The 18,471-nt window shown below is 60.4% G+C and overlaps 3 protein-coding genes across 6 annotated transcripts; 2 read left to right on the plus strand and 1 right to left on the minus strand.

Annotated features, from left to right (window-relative positions):
* The first annotated feature begins 141 nt into the window (after nucleotides 1–141).
* Nucleotides 142–4,958, plus strand: SRPK3 (SRSF protein kinase 3). The gene is made up of 15 exons (XM_023634019.2): nucleotides 142–297; nucleotides 369–499; nucleotides 680–788; nucleotides 919–1,006; nucleotides 1,302–1,389; nucleotides 1,956–2,062; nucleotides 2,145–2,310; nucleotides 2,411–2,436; nucleotides 2,917–3,046; nucleotides 3,138–3,377; nucleotides 3,468–3,568; nucleotides 3,934–4,041; nucleotides 4,110–4,179; nucleotides 4,258–4,350; nucleotides 4,476–4,958. The coding sequence occupies exons 1-15, from the start codon at nucleotides 179–181 to the stop codon at nucleotides 4,658–4,660; spliced, it is 1,761 nt and encodes a 586-aa protein (XP_023489787.2). The 5' UTR covers nucleotides 142–178; the 3' UTR covers nucleotides 4,661–4,958.
* A 16-nt stretch (nucleotides 4,959–4,974) lies between these two features.
* On the minus strand, nucleotides 4,975–13,353 carry IDH3G (isocitrate dehydrogenase (NAD(+)) 3 non-catalytic subunit gamma). Of its 4 annotated transcripts, none has more exons than XM_001493411.7 (13): nucleotides 13,197–13,353; nucleotides 9,780–9,818; nucleotides 9,415–9,426; nucleotides 9,053–9,150; nucleotides 8,532–8,644; nucleotides 7,196–7,256; nucleotides 6,962–7,094; nucleotides 6,667–6,800; nucleotides 6,240–6,342; nucleotides 6,002–6,148; nucleotides 5,578–5,672; nucleotides 5,439–5,499; nucleotides 4,975–5,146 (listed from the first exon to the last, which is right to left on the minus strand). In XM_001493411.7, exons 1-13 carry the CDS (start codon nucleotides 13,275–13,277, stop codon nucleotides 5,045–5,047), a joined length of 1,179 nt encoding a protein of 392 aa, XP_001493461.1. In that variant the 5' UTR covers nucleotides 13,278–13,353; the 3' UTR covers nucleotides 4,975–5,044. The 4 variants fall into 4 exon arrangements, with proteins under 4 accessions (XP_001493461.1, XP_070113729.1, XP_003365953.1 ...); XM_070257628.1 differs by having other exon boundaries at nucleotides 9,296–9,426; nucleotides 13,197–13,341; XM_003365905.5 differs by lacking the exon at nucleotides 9,415–9,426.
* Nucleotides 13,342–17,583, plus strand: SSR4 (signal sequence receptor subunit 4). Its single transcript, XM_001493349.5, has 6 exons — nucleotides 13,342–13,701; nucleotides 15,539–15,657; nucleotides 16,522–16,596; nucleotides 16,769–16,858; nucleotides 17,161–17,226; nucleotides 17,427–17,583. Exons 1-6 carry the CDS (start codon nucleotides 13,635–13,637, stop codon nucleotides 17,529–17,531), a joined length of 522 nt encoding a protein of 173 aa, XP_001493399.3. The 5' UTR covers nucleotides 13,342–13,634; the 3' UTR covers nucleotides 17,532–17,583.
* Nucleotides 17,584–18,471: the final 888 nt, after the last annotated feature.

Genomic DNA, 18,471 nt, shown 5'->3' on the forward strand with positions numbered 1-18,471 from the left:
TCCCAGCGGTAGCCCCCTCTGCCAGCCTTGGGGGGAGGGCGGGGGGCTCATCCTGGGGGCCGGGCTCTCCAGGGCCGCCATTGCCACACCGCCCCCTCCCCGCTGCATACCTTGCCCACAGCTGAGCAGCTGGGAGGCTATTTATAAAGGCGGGTGAGATCAGCGGCCGAGACTATAAATGCGCGGGCCGCGGCCAGGCCCCACAGGAGCAGCCGCCCGGGGCGCCAGAGCTGCGGGCCGCGCAGCCGGGATGAGCGCCAGCGCGGGCGGCGGCGGGGACAGCGGCAGCAGCAGCAGGTAGGGCTCGGCCTGGGCGCCAGGGGCCCCTGGCGCCTCGCGAGCTCATTGCCCGCCCACCCCACCCGCAGCTCGCAGGCCTCCTGCGGGCCCGAGTCCTCGGGCTCCGAACTAGCCCCCGCCACACCAGCACCACGGATGCTGCAGGGGCTGCTGGGCTCCGATGACGAGGAGCAGGAGGACCCCAAGGACTACTGCAAGGGTGAGGCCTGGCCTCAGGCGCAGGCGGCCAGGCAGCCACCACAGGGGCACGGGACAGCCAGGGCGGAGGAGGGTGCCGGAGCCAGCCCACGCAGGCCAGGGAGCCAGCAGGGGCGGGCTGTCCAGGGGGCATAGGGGAAGGTAACGCCCCCCATCATGCTCTATTGGCTTCCTTCCCCAGGCGGCTACTACCCCGTGAAGATTGGCGACCTGTTCAATGGGCGGTACCACGTGGTGCGCAAGCTGGGCTGGGGCCACTTCTCCACCGTCTGGCTCTGCTGGGACATCCAGTGAGTGCCCTCTCCACCCCCGGGGTCCCAGTGCCAGCTAGGATCCTGCCCCTGGACTTGGCTGGGGCCACCACCATGCCCCCATTGGTCTAGCTGGGACCAGCAGCCGACGCTGGTCTCGGTGTTGCAGGCGCAAGCGCTTCGTGGCCCTGAAAGTGGTGAAGAGCGCAGGGCATTACACAGAGACAGCTGTGGATGAGATCAAGCTCCTGAAATGTGTGAGGCGCCTCCCCTACCCGCTCCCAGCTCCCCGGTAGCTGCCCAGGGCCTGGCCATGTGGGTGCAAGGCCTGCCTGCCGGGGCTCCTGGGGCGGGGCTCCCAGAGGGGCCAGCTCCAACTGGCTCTGCCCCAGTGGGAGGAGGAGCAGGCAAGGGTGGGGCTGGCGGTCTTTCTTCCAGGGGGCCCCAGCTGGACAGGGAGAGAGGGGCCAGAGGGGCCAGAGGGACCGCTGAGGGGCGCAATTTGTGAGGAGCAGGTTGAAGCCATCTGTGGCCCCTTGGCTTTTGCTCCAGGTCCGAGACAGCGACCCCAGCGACCCCAAAAGAGAGACCATTGTCCAGCTTATCGATGACTTCAGGATCTCAGGAGTTAATGGAGTCCGTATCCTTTGTAGCCTGGGCAAAGCCATGTGGCAGCGTAGGGGGCCCTCCCCTCGTGCCTTCCCAGCTACTAGGACCTCAGTTTGCTTATCTGCACAATGGGGTTTATCCTTTCCAGTGACACTAGTCTACGAAACACCCCCACCACTTTGGGGGCGTGTTTATGTGGCGGGGGGAGTGGATAATCATGTTGGCACTGGCTATCTGTGGCGTTGCTGAGTTACCCTCAAACCGCAGGTGCCGCCTCTGTGGCAGTGCCTTCCCTCGATGGGGCTGCCCAGAGGCTCTCTGGCATAGCTGGGCACAGGAGTGGGGCTGACCTGAGAGGCCTCCGGGTATGCTCCGCCAGTGCCCTCTCCCTAGGATGAGCACAGAATGTACCATCCCAACTGGCATACCTGAGAGTGATAGGGCCACTATAACGACACCAGGACAGTGGTGACCACCAGGACCACCCAGGCCCAGCTCTGCACTGCCCAAGCCTCACTGCTCCCCCACCACAGCTTAGGGTGGGTGGGGCCTGCGCCCCAGCTGTTTCCGCTGGCTGCCCTTCACTCCCGGCCCCAGATGTATGCATGGTGCTGGAGGTCCTGGGCCACCAGCTCCTCAAGTGGATCATCAAGTCTAACTACCAGGGCCTGCCCGTGCCCTGCGTGAAGAGCATTGTGAGGCAGGTGAGCATTCCAGGCCCTGTGCGAAGAGCACTGTGAGGCAGCCTGGCCAAGACTGGTGGAGCTCAGGAGTGGCTCTCCCCAGGTGCTGCACGGCCTGGACTACCTCCACACCAAATGCAAGATCATCCACACGGACATCAAACCTGAGAACATCCTGCTGTGTGTGGGGGACGCCTACATCAGGCGCCTGGCTGCCGAGGCCACAGAGTGGCAGCAGTCAGGGGCACCGCCCCCGTCCCGCTCCACAGGTACCAGGAGCTTGCGTGGGGCCAGGGTGGGGCCTGCGGGCCTCAGCTCCTGCCTGAGTCTCTGTTCGTCTCTCCCCCTGCGCCTCGCCTGTTCCCTCAGTCAGCACTGCCCCCCAGGAGGTCTTGGTAAGTTGGGATGCCCCTCTTTTCCTGCACCTCATCTCCCCATCTCCTCAGAGCTCACCTCCTCAGCCTCTCTGGTTCCACTCCCTTCCCAGCATTCCTGCAGTGGCACTTACGAAAGGCTGGGTGGCCCGAAAGAGGGTGATACACAGGGTGGGTCACATGCCCCAAGCTGCCCTTGGCGGCCACAGGGCTTACCACTGCCTTAGTGGATGGACACTGCCTCTAGGCCTGGGAGGGGCCAGGGCTGCCCCTAGGGGAGGTGGGCGCCCAGTGGGATGCAGGCCCAGCAGCTCCTTCCCAACCTCGAGCTTTGGGGAGTGGAGGGCAGGAGGGGAGACAGGAGGTAGATGAGGGGCTGCTGCCAAGGGGTGGGGCTAGAGGGGGGTGGTGCCATGGCGCCTGCAGGCCATGGGCAGAGGCTCGGGCTGGTCAGGGGATGGGCAACGGAAACCCTAGGAGTGACCCTGACTCGAATGGCAGACTGGTAAGCTGTCGAAAAACAAGAGGAAGAAAATGAGGCGCAAACGGAAACAGCAGAAGCGGCTGCTGGAAGAGCGGCTGCGGGACCTGCAGAGGCTGGAGGCCATGGAGGCGGCGGCCCAGGCAGAGGGTGAGGAACCAGAAGGGGTGCTGGGCTGCCGAGCACAGAGCACGGCCCACAGGGGCATCTGCTCATGCACCACCTCTGCCCGGCTCCCCAGACTCTGGCTCAAGACTTGAGGGGGGCAGCGGCTCCACGTCTTCTTCTGGCTGCCACCCCGGGGGGGCCAGGGCCGGCCCCTCCCCAGCCTCCTCCTCCCCAGCCCCCGGGGGCGACCGCAGCCTCAGCCCTGGCTCCCAGACCTCAGGCTTCTCGGGCTCGCTTTTCTCCGCTGCCTCGTGCTCCATCCTCTCAGGCTCCTCCAACCAGCGAGAGACCGGGGGCCTCCTGTCACCCAGCAGTAAGTTGGGCCGGGCCAGCGGGTGGTGGGCAGGCAGGGCCAGGAGGGGCCCAGCCAGCTCAGTCTCTCTCCCCTCTCTTCCTTCTCCAGCACCGTTTGGTGCCTCAAACCTCCTGGTGAACCCCCTAGAGCCCCAAAACGCAGACAAGATCAAGATCAAGATTGCAGACCTGGGCAATGCCTGCTGGGTGGTATGAGGGGCCTTAGAGAGCAGAGCTGGGCACCCTGCCATGAGGGGGCCCTGACCTGGGCCTGCGGTGCACACGCTGCTTTGTTCAGCGGGTCACCCCACAATCCACATGACCAAACCCCAGCACTGATCCCAGTCAGCAGAACTGGGCCCATAGCAAGGGGTGGGGACCACTGGGAAGGGGCCAGCCTCACCTCAAATCACCTGGCCACTCCCTCTCGGGACATCTGGGGACCCCGGGGCCCATGTGAGTCTCACGAAGCTCCTTGGGTGCACAGCCCAGAGGAGGAGGGAGATGAGTAGGGGGCCAGTGGGGGCAGGCCAGCTGGGGCCCCAGCTCCTCCCCAGGGCTCCCCTTGCCTCCAGCACAAGCACTTCACCGAGGACATCCAGACGCGGCAGTACCGGGCCGTGGAGGTGCTGATCGGCGCCGAGTACGGGCCCCCGGCTGACATCTGGAGCACAGCATGCATGGTATGCCCAGGGTGCCCCCGCACAGGGCCAGCCCACAGGCCGGCAGCCTCACCTTCTCCCCCTTTCAGGCCTTCGAGTTGGCCACCGGCGACTACCTGTTTGAGCCTCACTCTGGAGAAGACTACAGTCGTGATGAGGGTAGGGCAGGCAGGGCCTGGCTCAGCCTCAGGGCTTCTTGGCCTCCAGGCTGCATCCCAGCCTCCTCTCTGTCCACAGACCACATCGCCCACATTGTGGAGCTTCTGGGAGACATCCCCCCGGCCTTCGCCCTATCAGGCCGCTACTCTCGGGAGTTCTTCAACCGGCGAGGTAGGGCTGATTGGGCTCAGGCCACGTGGATGTAGGGATGGGGCAGGGCCCTTGGGTGCTGAAACAGGGGGAGCCCTGGGTCTTCGTGGCAGGGCCTAAGCTAAGGCCCACTGGCTGGCCCCCAGGAGAGCTGCGGCACATCCACAACCTCAAGCACTGGGGCCTGTACGAGGTACTCATGGAGAAGTACGAGTGGCCCCTGGAGCAGGCCACGCAGTTCAGCGCCTTCCTGCTACCCATGATGGAGTACATCCCGGAAAAGCGGGCCAGCGCAGCCGACTGCCTCCAGCACCCTTGGCTCAACCCCTAGGCCGCGCTGGCACCTGGGGCAGCTTGGGGCAGGCCTGGCTGCCCCTCCAAGCCCCTTGGCTCCCAGTGCCTTCAGGGAAAGCGGGACGACTCCTGCCACCCCACGGGAGCTGCCCTCTCCCACCGTGCCGGGTGCAAGCTTTGTGACGCCCCCCCCCCCCCCCACCACGGCAGGGCAGACAGATGCTGGGGCCAAGGCCACCTTTCAGAATGTATGCTGCCCCCAATCCTCACAGAGGGCCCTCTAGTGGGAAGTGTGTGTGTTTCTTTTCCTAATAAAGTGTGAAATGGAGACGGCAGCACATGGCCGAGGGCTGGGCAGAAGCTGGTTTATTCTGGGCCTGCCTGCCGAGCCAGCTGGGGTGCTGGGGTGGGAGGGGACAGCCTACGCCTCCACAGCCCGGCCGTTGATAATGCGGATGTGGCGGATGATGTCCTGGATGGCTTCCGACGTCGTGCCCTGGCCCCCGATGTCTGGGGTGTGCATCTGCAGGAGATGGGCAAGTCTGGGCACACACTTGGGCCCCAGCACCCAACCCCTATCCTGCACGCGTTCCAGGGCTGCCCACTGTTTCCATGGCCTGCAGGGGCTGGAACTGCCCCCAGGAGGGCAGTGGTATTAACTAAGACCCAGAAGCCCTACCCGACCTGGTAACACCCTCCCCTTGGGGTCTGCATCTCCAGCCCCTCAGGCATTACACCAGCTCAGCTGGGGCTGAAGGAGGGGAACGGGGTGGTGGGGGGCAGTGAAGCAGGGCAGGGGAGAGGGGGGGCCTCACGTTTTCATTGTCCATGGATGCCAAGACGGCCTTGCGGATGGAGGTGGCATAGGAGTGGAGCCTAAGGTGAGAAAGCAAGCCTTCAGTCCTCAGGGCCTGGGGGCCTGGGGGCCCTGGCTGGGAAGGGAGAAGTGCTTACTTGAGGTGGTCGAGCATCATGCAGCTTGCCAGCAGTGTGGCCGTGGGGTTGGCGACATTCTTATTGGCGATGCTCTTGCCTGTGTTCCTCGTAGCCTAGAACAAGCAAGATGGAGGGGGTGGCGAATGTAAGGATGGAGGGTGCATGATTCCATTCACGTGAAGTGTCAGGAACAGGCAAATCCACAGAGGCAGAAGGCAGATGAGTGGGTGCCAGGGGCTCAGGGGAGGGGGATGGGGAGTGGGCTAACAAGTGCAGGGTTTCTTTTGGATGAGGACAATGTCCTGGAATTATAGTGGTGAGGGGTGCACAGCTCTGAATATTCTAAACCCCACCGAGTTGTCCACTTTTAATGGGTGAATTGGATGGTATGTAAGGTCTATTCAAAAAGGCCAGCAGCCCTTGCACCCCCAGCGGCACTCACCGTCTCAAACACGGCATACACGTGGCCATAGTTCGCCCCAGCCACAAGGCCAGGGCCCCCGACCAGCCCTGCACAGACATTGTTGACAATGTTGCCGTAGAGATTGGGCATCACCATGACATCGAACTGCTGGGGCCGGGACACCAGCTGCGGGGTGAGGAAGGGCAGAGAGGAGTTGGAGCACAAGAAGCCCAGGACACCCAGGGTGGGAGGCCACAAAGCCCCACAGCTTAACTACCTGCATAGTGGTGTTGTCCACGATCATATTCTCAAAGGTGATCTGGGGGTAGCCGGCTGCCACCTCCTTGCAACACTGGAGGAAGAGCCCGTCGCCCAGTTTCCTAGGGGTGACACAGGACACCAGCTTGGCCGTTGTAATGGTCAGCCGGAGGGACGGGGTGTACAGACGGCCACAGAAGGCTGCATTCTAATCCTCTAGCCAGTCCCCCGTCAGCAAAACGGGCATAATCCCATTCCACCTCCCTCACGTGTGCACTCTGGCAAGGCTCGGCTGGGAAACAGGTAACAGGGCACACCCCTGGGCATGGCCCCTTGGTGGGTGGCTGGGGTCCAGGGCCCCAAGTCCCTGAGAGCAGGCCCGAGCAGGCTGCCTGATTGAGTGGCTTGCGGAATGAGCAAGAGCATGGCAGGGGCGAGGAGCATACATGATGTTGGCCTTGTGCACGGCTGTCACTTTCTTGCGCCCACACTCCTGGGCCAATTTGAAGGCGTATTCAGCAATGCGCAGGGACTTGGCCTTGGTGATGATCTTCAGGCTCTCCACCACGCCTGCCACGCTCTGACAAGGGGACAAGGGAGAAGAGACCTATGTCCTGTCCAAGCCTGCCCTTTAGCACCAGCTTCTCCTGGGGCATGGCTTCCTTACCGCTGACCCTGGCTGGGCTCATCCCCAGCCCCCATGACCCGAGAGGGTGAGTGGGCGGCCCGGGCCTCACCCACCTCGTGCTCGAGGCTGCTGTACTCGCCCTCCGTGTTTTCACGGACGATAAGGATGTCTATGTCTCTGTGCCGGGTCACCACTCCTGGCAAGCTCTTACAGTGGATGACGTTGGCATAGAGATCCAGACTGGTGCTGGGGGCAGAGAGAGAGAGGCAGCTGGCCAGTGCCACAACTCTGCTGGCATACCCCACCCCACACCCAGCAAGCCTTCATCCTGTGCACAGGGCTCTCACCGGAGGATGTTGTTTCGGGACTTGTGGGACGGTGGCAGGTTATGGTTTGTTTCAATATTGCCTGCGGGACAGAAACAAGACAGACAGGCTGGAGGGCAGCCCCCAGGCTCAACCGAGCCACCATATTCCCCCTCCTAACCTAGGGAACGCGAGCCAAAAGCAGCTCCAACCAGAGGAGAAGACAGCTTCTGGCAGCAGAAATACGTCACAGAACACCAGAGTGTAACTCCAATGTACGCCCCTCCAGGGCGGGGGATGGGGGCATTTGGTTCATGGATGGGTTCTGGGGACCTAGAAGAGCACCTGAAAGATAGCAGTCACTCAATAAATAGTAAATGAATGAATGAATGAACTAAGAAATGAATAAACAAGGGTTAGCAGCTGGCCAGAAGATCTGGCCAGACCCTGGGCAGGGAATAGCAAGTGGATAGAGAGTGACCACTTCTGCTTATTAACAAGCTGGCTGGCCAGGCTGGCGCCAGCAAGGTGACCTTGGCCAGGATTACCGCCAGGCCCCACACTGAGGTGCCACACGAGCCCCACCTCAGGGGCAGACCAGGGCTGCCTGAAAAAGACCACGGCTTGGCCTTGGCTGGATCCAGGGCAACCAGAGCAAGGGCATCAGGGAGCTAGAAGCCTCTGGGAGAAGGCGGTCAGAGGGTGCCGAGCAGAGGAGGCCTTTCTCAAGGCCCACCGGGGCTGCTGGCCCCCCCAAGTCACACCCCACTGGGACTGCCTTCCCCCAGACGGCTGTGGGTACCCTGTGGTTAGCATGGCAACCCCTCCACTTGACTGCCAGGGCCTGGGGCTCTACCCAAGTTCATCATTGCTCACATGCTCCTCACAGAGAGCCAGGGATGGGCTAAAGTTCGCAGAATGAGTGATGGAAACAGTTTAACATGGACCAAAGCAAGTCAAATTCGGGAGGAACTAGAATTCCTGCCTGTAACATCCACAGCTGTGCTGGCCGGAGTCCAGGCAGCAGGCAGAGGGTTGGAACTGCGTCTCTGTGACATTTGGTTTGTGAAGGAAGCTCTGAGGGTCAAAGCTGCCCTCTGCAGAGACGGCTGCCTCAGGAGGCAAGAAGGGAGTGTGAGGGAGCCCATCACTGGATAGGGTCTCACACAGCCTAGTGCCACCAAACTCTCAGAATCATAGCACACACGGGCTTCCAGAAGCTTCTGTCCACTCTCCAAGCACAAGGATCCTCTCAAGCCAGAAAAGCCCTGAAGTCAGAGCCATAGAGCCCCAGGGACAAGCATCAGCTCCGAGGTGAAAGGAATTGTGCACAGCACCCCGTTCCGGCACAGCGCCCCAATCCGGCCCCGGAGCTCACCCTTCAGGGCCACACGGTTCCGACGGATGGCCATGATGGCATTTCGGATGTCCTCTTCATCAGCGCTGGAGCTCACGTGCACCTCCTCAAAGTCCACTGGCACACACGCGTGCCTAAGGCAGAGCTGAGTCAGGGTGGCTGGCTCCGGTCCTCCCCTACACCTCCTCCAGGAAGCCTGCCTGGACCATTGGGTACAGAGGCCTCTCCCCTGCCACTGCCCACCCTGACCTGGCTCTGGCTGAGAGGAGACTGGGCCCACCGGCGCCAAGTAAGGGGGACACACTCGCATTCCATGACATAGCTAACAGGACAGGTGTCATCACCTCTCCCACACCCAGGCCAGCATGGCGGGACCACAGGCACCAGGAGGAAAGCCTGGGCATACAGCCCCCCTGTCCAGGTTCACTGGCCCTCTTGGCACAAAGTTCTCAGGACCCCCCCAACCCCCCCACGGCTGGGCCCAAGGCACAACCTTCCCTACGGATACAGGTCAAGGGGAGGTGCGCCCAGAGACTCTGTACCTGAATACAGACTTGACGTGCAACATGAGCTCTGGCCCAATGCCGTCCCCTGGGATCATGGTCACCGTGTGCCGCCCACCATACTTAGCTGACGGTGGCTGGAAGGGGGGGGGGTGAAGGCGGCCCTTCAGTTCCCTTTCTCCCACCAGCACTGACCCAGTGGGCTGGCCAATTGCGAGGTGCCAGCTCAGGGTACCTTACCCCCACACCCCACCCCATGCCATCCCAGACAGGGCTGCTTACGGGGGCTCCTTGGTCAGAAGGATGGCAGCAGAAGCAGTTCCCGCCCCCGCCTGGACTTGGGTCAATCCCAAAGCAACTAAAAGCCCCAAACCTAACAGGCAGATGAGGAAAATACTCACAATTGTACGTTGCTAGAGGGGGACAGGAAGGAAAAAGACACGGATCAGCCAAGGTCGGAGGAATAAGGCTGGGCCCGGGGAATGGGGCCTTGTTCCTGGGGACGCTGTCTAGCACAGTTCAGGTAAGGAGTCTGTGCCTCAGAGGGAAGGACACAGGGGGCCAGGGAGCAAAGAGGCACGGCATACACATGAGCACATGCACACACGTGTGCACACACACGCACACACAAATATACGTGCATGCACCCATACACAAACGCCTCTGCACGCGCACACACAACAGGTACACGCACACACAAACACAAACATATACATGTGCAAGCACACACATATATGTGCATGCACACACCTGGGCAGGTACTTACTGAGAAGCTCCTCCGGGGGGCCCTGGGGGCACCTAGAACCTGGCAAAGAGAACAAAGATGCCAGTGGTTGTTGTCCAGCCCAGAAAGTCAATCTGGCAAGGGCCAGCTGAGCTCTTGGCAGGGAAGAGGGATCGTCCCCACCATGCCTAGACAGGCCCTGCGTGTCATCCCTCTCCACCTCCCCCACGCACCACTGTCCGGCGAACAACAGCGCACAGCAGGGGTCCACATGGATGACTCCAGAGCCTCCATTTCCCGAGGTGCAGCCTGTCGGAGCACCACAGAGAGTCACCACAACCCTTCACGCCTCCTCAGCCCCACGGTCAGGTGTCCAAAAAACGTTTATGTCTCCACCCCTGCTTTTGTTGCTTCTGATTCTTTTTTGGCCAATTACTCCTGCTTAGTGTTGGCCCACCGAACGTGGTACAATAAGGAAGCCATTATAACAAATCACGGGACCACCATGATGATAGTTTCATCGTTTCTTCATCATTTTTCCTTATTGCAAAAGCAGCATATGGTCAGAACATGGAGAAGATCGAGAGCATGGAGACAGAGGAAAAAGACAGCACCCAGCCCCCCTTGGCCCAGACACAAGCACCACCAACCCCGTAGGCAGCAGCCTACCGGAACCAGAAGCCCAAGGCAGTGCGCTGACACTGGCCCCTCGCAAGGCTTTCACAGAGCACTGCAGAACTGCTGTGAGGTCTCCCTGGATGAACGTCCCCAACCCCTGACTCAGAAGCAGCCATGTTTGGTCACTTTGGTGCCACGCTCGACAGCTTCAGAGCAAAAGCCACCCGAGCCAAATGGGACAGGTGCTGAGAAGTGACGCATCTGGAGTCCCATACTGTCCCAGAGGGAGAACCGTGTGTCCCAGGTTCCATTGCAGGGGGGCTACAGGCCCACACACATTCCTCCCTGCTGCACCCCACCCGGGGAGCCCCCAATTCAAAGCGGCAAGGGCAGAGCCAAGGTCCTCCTTGTCACTTGGGGATACCCTACCACTCGCCTAGTGGGGCAGCAGCAGAGTGTTCCAGCCAATGGCAGAGTCACCATGGCCATTTTCCAAAGAGCTGTGCCTTTCTGCGAGAAGTCCAGAAAGCTCAGGCAGAGGCTGACCATCCCTGCCTGGATCTCCCCGGCCAGTATTCACAAAGCCTCCACTTGCACGAGCCTGAGCAGCACAGGTGTGCCACTGACCTGCCCTAGCCAGGGGCTAAGACACAGGTGACTATGAGGACAAGAGGCTCTAGGGACAACTGCTGATCCATGTGGCTCCTGGATCTGTACCCCAAGCACACTCGGGGCTTTCCTGTTTTCCTTTTAGCATTTCTCAGCGTCTGGATTAATTTTATTTGTAGGCTCTCATACAAACTTGTGGAAGGCGGCTTAGACTGCTCTTCCTCCAGGAAGTCTTCCCTGATACCCTACAGCTGCCAAGCTGTCGGTCCTCCTGGGCTCCCAAAGCCCTCTGTACTCCCTCCCCTACAACCACAATCTCCCTTGGTTGTCACTGCTTTGCTCCCTCCTCAACCCCTAAGCCCCTGAGAGTAGAAGCCATGTCTGTCCAGTCCCCTGCTGTCAACCCAAGGCCCAGCAGAATGCCTGGCTCAGAGCTGGGACACAAGAAATATTTCCTGAATGAATGAGCACATCAGCCAATGAAGGACAAGATGGTATGCTTTGGGGCTAGGGAGACCTTGATCCAAATCCACCGTCCACAGCTCTTGGCAGCAAAGGACTTAATCTTACTGCATTTCCCGCCCTCACTGAACTCCACGGACAGAAGTGCCTATTTTATGCGACTACTGGAAGGATGAAGAGAGAGGGGGCTCCCACATCCCACATCTTAGTGAGGCTTCTCTCTTCGGCATGTTTCTGTTGGATCAAGTGCCAATGGTGCCTGCTTGTTTTCCCACAAGGTCCCAATTAGTAGGACCAAAGATCTAGGGTTCACCTCTAAAGGTTCCCATACCCAGGACAATCGGTCTCAGGTCAAGGCACTGCCTGTACCACCTGTTCACTGCCCCCCATCCCCACCCAGTGGGGACACAAGCACACACACGGGAGGTCAGGGACGACACAAAATGTCTTCACCAAGTCGCTGTGGAAGCCTAGCTGCCAGAGCCGTCAGGACCTCTGGAAAGCCTCTCATCAGCAAGGTGGGAGAAGTAGCATTTTAAACAGAATTTCATAAAGCATAAACTGTTACAGGGCAGTCTTCCCCAGGGGTCAGAGAGGGGAAGCATGGCAGGAGATGTGTTCAGGAGTGTCAGCAAAGTCACAGGGTTCTGGACGGTCAGAGTTGGCTGGATCCTTTGAGACAGAGGGGAAACTGGAGCCCAAAGGGAAGAGGGGGACCGGCCTAAAGCCACACAGTGGATTAGTCAGGGAGCCGGGCCTAGAGGTCATATCTCTTGTCCCCTAGGGCCAGTCCTGGCTGGATGAAGCTTCAGATGGCTTCCAACCCACCCAGGGACTAAGTTATCCTATTTAAGTCTGTAAAGAGAGAGGAATCGGGGTGGCCCCGTGGTGGAGTGGGTAAGTTCCACGCTCCGCGTTGGCAGCCCAGGGTTTCCCCAGTTCAGATCCTGGGCAAGGACATGGCACCACTCATCAGGCCATGCTGAGGCAGCGTCCCATATAGCACAACCAGAGGCACTCACAACTACAATATACAACTATGTACTGGGGGGTTCGGGGAGAAGAAAAAAAAAAAGATTGGCAACAGATGTTAGCACAGGTGCCAATTTTTTTTTAAAAAAAAAAAAAGAGAGAGAGAGGAATCGGACCTGAATAACCAAGATCCTAAACTGAGAACTGCAGAAACAAGCCCCATGGGCTCGCACCCATCCAGTCTGAGAAACCCTAGCTCCCTCCCATTCCAGGCGCCTGCAGGGGAAAGGCATCTGGGGCTGTAAGAATGTCGGGGGCGGGGGGTGAACTCAGGGGTACTGGTAAAGTCCGATTTTCCACCTCCATTGGGACAGGTGGCAAAGCGGTCCCCAAGAGGGAGACCCGAGGAGGAACGGAGGCCGGGAACGGGATTCCCAGGGCAGCAAGAGAAAGGGGGCTGCGACATGTGACCGTCTCGGGAGGGCTCCCATAAGGATACTAAAGAGGTGACACTCGGCCCGCAGCGGCCCACTCTCCCCGCCTGTCCAGAGCTTCCCCATCACAAGATGCAGATCCCTGGGGAAGACGGACCAGGGCCAACTTTGTCCAATTCCCTCACTGACAGCGAAGGCGGCCAATCAACCCCTGAGCACAGCCCTCTCCCCGCCCCTTGCGGGGCCCGTAGCCAATCGGGCTCCACGACGCTTCAGAAGCTGCGGCCCTCCGGCCGGCCCGGCAAGGTGCGACGACCCCCAGCGAGCGCTGCAGCTATCCCAGGGGCCCGCTCCTCCTTCTCACCTCCCAAGGACGGCAGAGGAGGGTCGGCCTGAGTACTGCCTTAGCAGCACCGCCAGCAGCAGTCGCCACCTTCAGCGCCATGACGGAAAGTGAGAGCCGCCACACACAACACGCAGACACCGCTCTCGCGAGAGTTAGGCGGGGCGCGAAGGCCCCGGAACAGGGGCGGACCCAGCAGTGCGCATGCGCACGGCCGCGCCGGTTCCCACGCCCCCTTCCGGCGTTGGGAGCGCCGCCGCCGCCGCCATCTTGGGGGGGGTTGGCCAGCGGGGCTCCCGGTCTTGGGAGGGGACACGTCAGTGCCGCTAGCGACTTCACAGGCCCGCCCGGCTCGCCAGCTCCTGATTGGCTGCCGTGGCCGCTTACGCGTCGCCCTTCCTCGTCTGCCTCTCGTGTTCAGGGGAGTCGTTCTCTTTTTCCCTCGGCAGAGAAGAGGCGATGGCGGCGCTGGCATCTCTCGGCGCCCTGGCGCTACTCCTGCTGTCCGGCCTCTCCTGCTGCTCAGGTAGCGGCCTGGCCGGAGCTCGTTTCTGGCGAGCCTCTCTCCCACGACTGGTGGTGCGTGGGGGGGAGGAGGGGTGCGGGCGAATCGGGGGTCTGGGCCTTCTTCCTCCGAGAGGCAGGTGGCCTCGGGGCACGGTGACCAAGGCCACCACGCGCTCCTGCACCACACACGTTTACCCAGCAGCCAGGCTGTTGGAAGAAACAGCCAAATCTTTCCCCAGTCTGCTTCTGCGAGGAAGAGTCCCAGAGCCTCTCCCGTGTGCCCGGCCGCCAGGTCCTGCAGGGAAAGTGACACACGTCCCTGCTCCCTCTCCCGGAGCTCCCGGTTCCGGAGGGGGTCGGACAGGAGCAAAGCTTACAGCGCAGGGTGGTCAGGGCGAGAAACGGGGTTGGTGGAGAGAAGCCACTTGACCCGGTGCAGTGGGGCGAGGCCTCCCCAGGAAGGGAGCTCCAAGTGAAGAGAGGAGGAAGAGGGGACCGTCAGGGTAGAGGGGCCGTGAGGGTGGGCGAGTTAGATAGGAGCTGAAGAGGGAAAGGTAACCGGGGACCGTGAATGCCAGGCCAGACTGCTGACTTTTTCCCTGAGGGCCTGGTGTATCCTTAAAGGGCTTTTCAGCAGAGCTGAGCCACGGTCAGATCAGTTTAGCTTCTTGAGAGGTTCTTAACACCTAGTGGCCAAGATGAGCTCAGACTGGAGTCCAGGAGTGTATTTAGGAGGAGGACCTTGCAGGAGCCAGCACCAGGTCTGAGGGTCTGGACAGGGTCCGGGCCACTCTCTGCACATTCACTTTACCTGCCCTACTTCAGGCCAGCACCATTGGTGCCTAGAGTGTTTCACCAGCTTAATTTTAAGGCCGCCCTGCCTGCACTCTTCTCACCTGCCCCTCAGCAACTCCTCACGCTGTAGCCAGTAATGTCTGCAAAGAACAAACCTGGCTGTAAAACCCTTCAGTGCTCTAGTGTCCATAGGAAATAGGTCAAGCTTAGCAGGGCACAGCAGGATCTGTGGGATGCGGCTCCTGAGAACAGAGAACTGCCCCCCACTGATGTTCCCAGGCATCTTCCTCCCGCTGTCCAGACCCAAAGCCTTCTCTCTGCCTCAGCCGAAGGCATGGCTCTGCTGGGACACCACATCCGAGAGCAGTTGGCTGAGAACTTTCCCACTGGTAGCATTTGGGTGGCACCCTTCCTTCCTTGTTGCCTCTAGCAGTGTGGAGCTGGCTAAGGCAGCATCCTTTCTAAGGGCAGCCCTGTTCAAGGGGACAAGTCGTGCTTCTGGATCTAGAGCCTCTCCCATTTTCTTCCCTTGGGAAACTCTAGGGCCAGCCTTGGCCTTCTGTCAGCTGTGGCTCTAAAGCCCCCGGGCGTGGCCGGCAGCACCATGCTTGGCATCTGCGGAGGATGCCTTTGGTAAACAGTCCAGAGCTGTGCATGGCTCTCAATTGAGGTCAGCCTGGCCCCCTTGGCTTCTGGGGGTGCTCCAGGCCAGGGTAGCCTGCAGCCCCCAACCAGTACATGGCTTCCCTGTCCACAGGTCCAGGCACAGATGCGAGTTGTGCAGTGAATCCATCCAGTCCCATGACCACACACTTGCCTGCTCTTTTGCCCTTGCACTGAGGTTCCACCTGTACAAAGCCTCCTATCCTCCCCTCCTTTCTTCAAGGCCATCCGACCCTCCTTGCCACTGCACTTCTGACTCGTTTGGATCTGTCTCCCACACCCCATCTGGCAGGGTTCAAAGGGCCCTGCGTGTCTTCAGTTGACAAGGTCTGGGAGGCGGGGTCAGAGTGGTCCCTTCTGCCCCTCAGCCCAGGCATCTCTCCACCTCCTCCCTGCAGCAGAGGCCTGCGTGGAGCCCCAGATCACCCCTTCCTATTACACCACCTCGGATGCCGTCATTTCCACTGAGACCGTCTTCATTGTGGAGATCTCCCTGACATGCAAGAACAGGGTGCAGGTGAGGCAGTGGAGGTTCAGCCAGGAGGGTGCTGGGGTGAGAGGCAGGCAGTGAGCCTGGGACCTTGATCAGCTCTTCACTGGCAGCTGATGGGGTCAGACCTGGGAACCCATGTGGACAGGAGAAGAAAAATCTTGATTCACAGGCGTAGGAGAGATCAGGGCACTGCTAGGCCAGATTCTGGCAGGTGTTTAAAGAACATTCTCCTAACCTGCCTGGTCTGCTTTGCCTGGGTGAAGTACCATAGGTAGACACCTTGCTGTGTCTTGAAAGAGTGAATGTGGGAAGTGAGAAACAGCTAGGGGTCAGCCCCCAGGCTCCTGCATCCTTTTTCTGATTGCTCTTTGCCAAGGTGTATGTCCACATGGGTGTCCTGTAATTTCCAGACTGAGCAGCCCTGGCCTCGGCCCCTGACCTTAACCTGTATCCCAAAGGCCTGAAGAAAGAAGTGGGGCCTTTTGGGGTAGAACAGTTCTTGATTGGGCACGCTCTGACCCCAGCACCCCCTTCCAGGTTCAGAAATAACGAGGACACTTCGATCATCTCACCACTGTTCACAGTTAACAGGCTTGCTGCGGGTTAGGGAGGCCAGGCTGTAGGGGGGATGTGCCCGCCCCATAGGGGAGACACGCAGAAAGGCAGTGACAGCATTGGTGCCTGTTGGTTCCCTGGCACAGCTCTGGGTCGTGGCAAGCCGACCTCCATGGTTCTCACATGGTACCTCCTGCCAGACACACTGCAGCCGCCAACTGTGCCCAGCCTTCCTGCCCGCAGGGCATAGGCACTGCTGTGGGCAGCACGGTGGGGCCTCTGCTGATGACCAGAGAGGGAAGGAGGTGACTCTCCCTTTGTCCCCTACCCCAGAACATGGCTCTTTATGCTGACGTCAGTGGAAAACAATTTCCTGTCACCCGGGGCCAGGATGTGGGGCGTTATCAGGTAAGGGATGCTGCAGTCGTCATTTTGGGGGGAAGCCACTTGCTCACAGGTGTGACTTGAAGGTGGCCTGGGGTTCTTTGACTCAGGCCTCTGCTAGTCGTGCTGTGTCAGCGCTGGCAGGGTGGCCCTGATGTCTCTACTGCGCTCACCCCCTGCTGAACCCCCAATCCAGGTATCCTGGAGCCTAGACCACAAGAGCGCCCATGCAGGCACCTATGAGGTCAGATTCTTCGACGAGGAGTCCTATAGCCTCCTGAGGAAGGTGAGCGTCGCCAGGAGCGTGGCCCGGCCTGCAGAAGGGACGGCACCCCGGCTTCCACAGCCATGTCCACCCCACAGGCCCCTCTTCCTAAGGCTCTGGCCACGAGAGACCTTGCTTATGGGGAGCAGGATGGCCAGATGGGCGCCTTCCTGCCCGCCTAACCACCCCACCGGTCCCTGTGCCTTCCGAGTTCCTCTCTCCTGTTTTCCATGCTCAGGCCAGTGTTCCTGCCTCTCCTACCCCTCCCCTCCCCACCCCATCCCACCTGGCAGGGCCCCCTGACCCCAGCACCTCCCTTGCAGGCTCAGAGAAATAATGAGGACATTTCTATCATCCCGCCCCTGTTCACAGTCAGTGTGGACCATCGGGTGAGTGGGCTGAAGAAGCTGACCTGGTCTCAGGGGAAGCAGGGAGGACACAACAAGCCTCACCCTTTTGGGGGGTGGGGGGTGAGGGCTGGGCCGTAGTTGGCCAGTGGGTCTTCCTGCCACAGAACGAGGGTGACTGGGGCTGGCTGGCCCCCTCGCCTGTCCTTCCCCTAAGCTGGCTTTGGTCTCCTTTCTTGCAGGGCACCTGGAATGGGCCCTGGGTCTCCACTGAGGTGCTGGCCGCAGCCATTGGCCTAGTCATCTACTATCTGGCTTTCAGCGCCAAGAGCCACATCCAGGCCTGAGGGTGGCGCCCCTGCCCCCTGCTTCTTTGAATAAACAGTCACTGGCTCCTCACTTGAGTTGCTGTGCTTCGACCCCCAGGCAGAGCCAGTGTCCCCAGTCCCCTCCCTCTTGGCTCTCTTGCGTTTGCTCCGCTCTCTGCCATTGCGTGCTCTCCTTCCTCAGCCCCCAGTTAGGCCTGCCCTGCCTGGTGTTCCCAGTGCCCAGTGTCCACCTTCTGCCCCTCCCAGTTGCCTGCATGGTTTTGAGTGGGGCATGGGGTTACACCTCCCCCCACTCATGCCTTCTGGCAGAGAGGACTGCCTTGTTCTCTCCTGCCCTCACCCAGCTCCCTGGCAGAGCTGTTTGTTTGTCTGGCCTGCTGGGTGTGGGTCTTCTAGTGGTCCACTCAGGGAAGGGCCTTCTGACCACCTGCCTTTGCGAGGGCAGCTGCCCAGGGAAAGTGGGGGGGCCCTTCCCAGCTTCTCCAAAATCCAGCAGTCAGCAACACATGTAGGCACAGCCCTGCCTGACCTTCAGAACAGCTCCCGTGTTTGGAGCCCTGGCCCCAAGCCACACACTGACAAGCTTTCCTTGCTTTTCCCATGGAGCGCTGTGAGCGCCCCATCTTGCTGATGGGGTTGAAGCTGACACACCTGGCAGCTCGGGGGTGGGGGTCATTCCAAGCCTACACCCCCACCCCTCCACATTGCCTCCTAGTATGCGCCACTTCATGGTGTCAGGTGGGACACATAGAAGGCACAGGAAGACATGACCTGGAGCCCACATCTCTGAGGAGCCCACTCACTACTAGCCTTTCCCTAGTGCCACTGATGGCTGGAGAGCTGGTGAGTGCTCAGGGTGCAAATCCCAGGGAAGCCATTCCCAGCTGTGGTCCTAGTCAGTTTGCTCAGCTGTGACGCAGTGACTGCTTCCTCTGGGATGTCTGTGAGGAATCACTGG

Source organism: Equus caballus, chromosome X (assembly GCF_041296265.1).
Source record: "Equus caballus isolate H_3958 breed thoroughbred chromosome X, TB-T2T, whole genome shotgun sequence".
Taxonomy (NCBI): domain Eukaryota; kingdom Metazoa; phylum Chordata; class Mammalia; order Perissodactyla; family Equidae; genus Equus; species Equus caballus.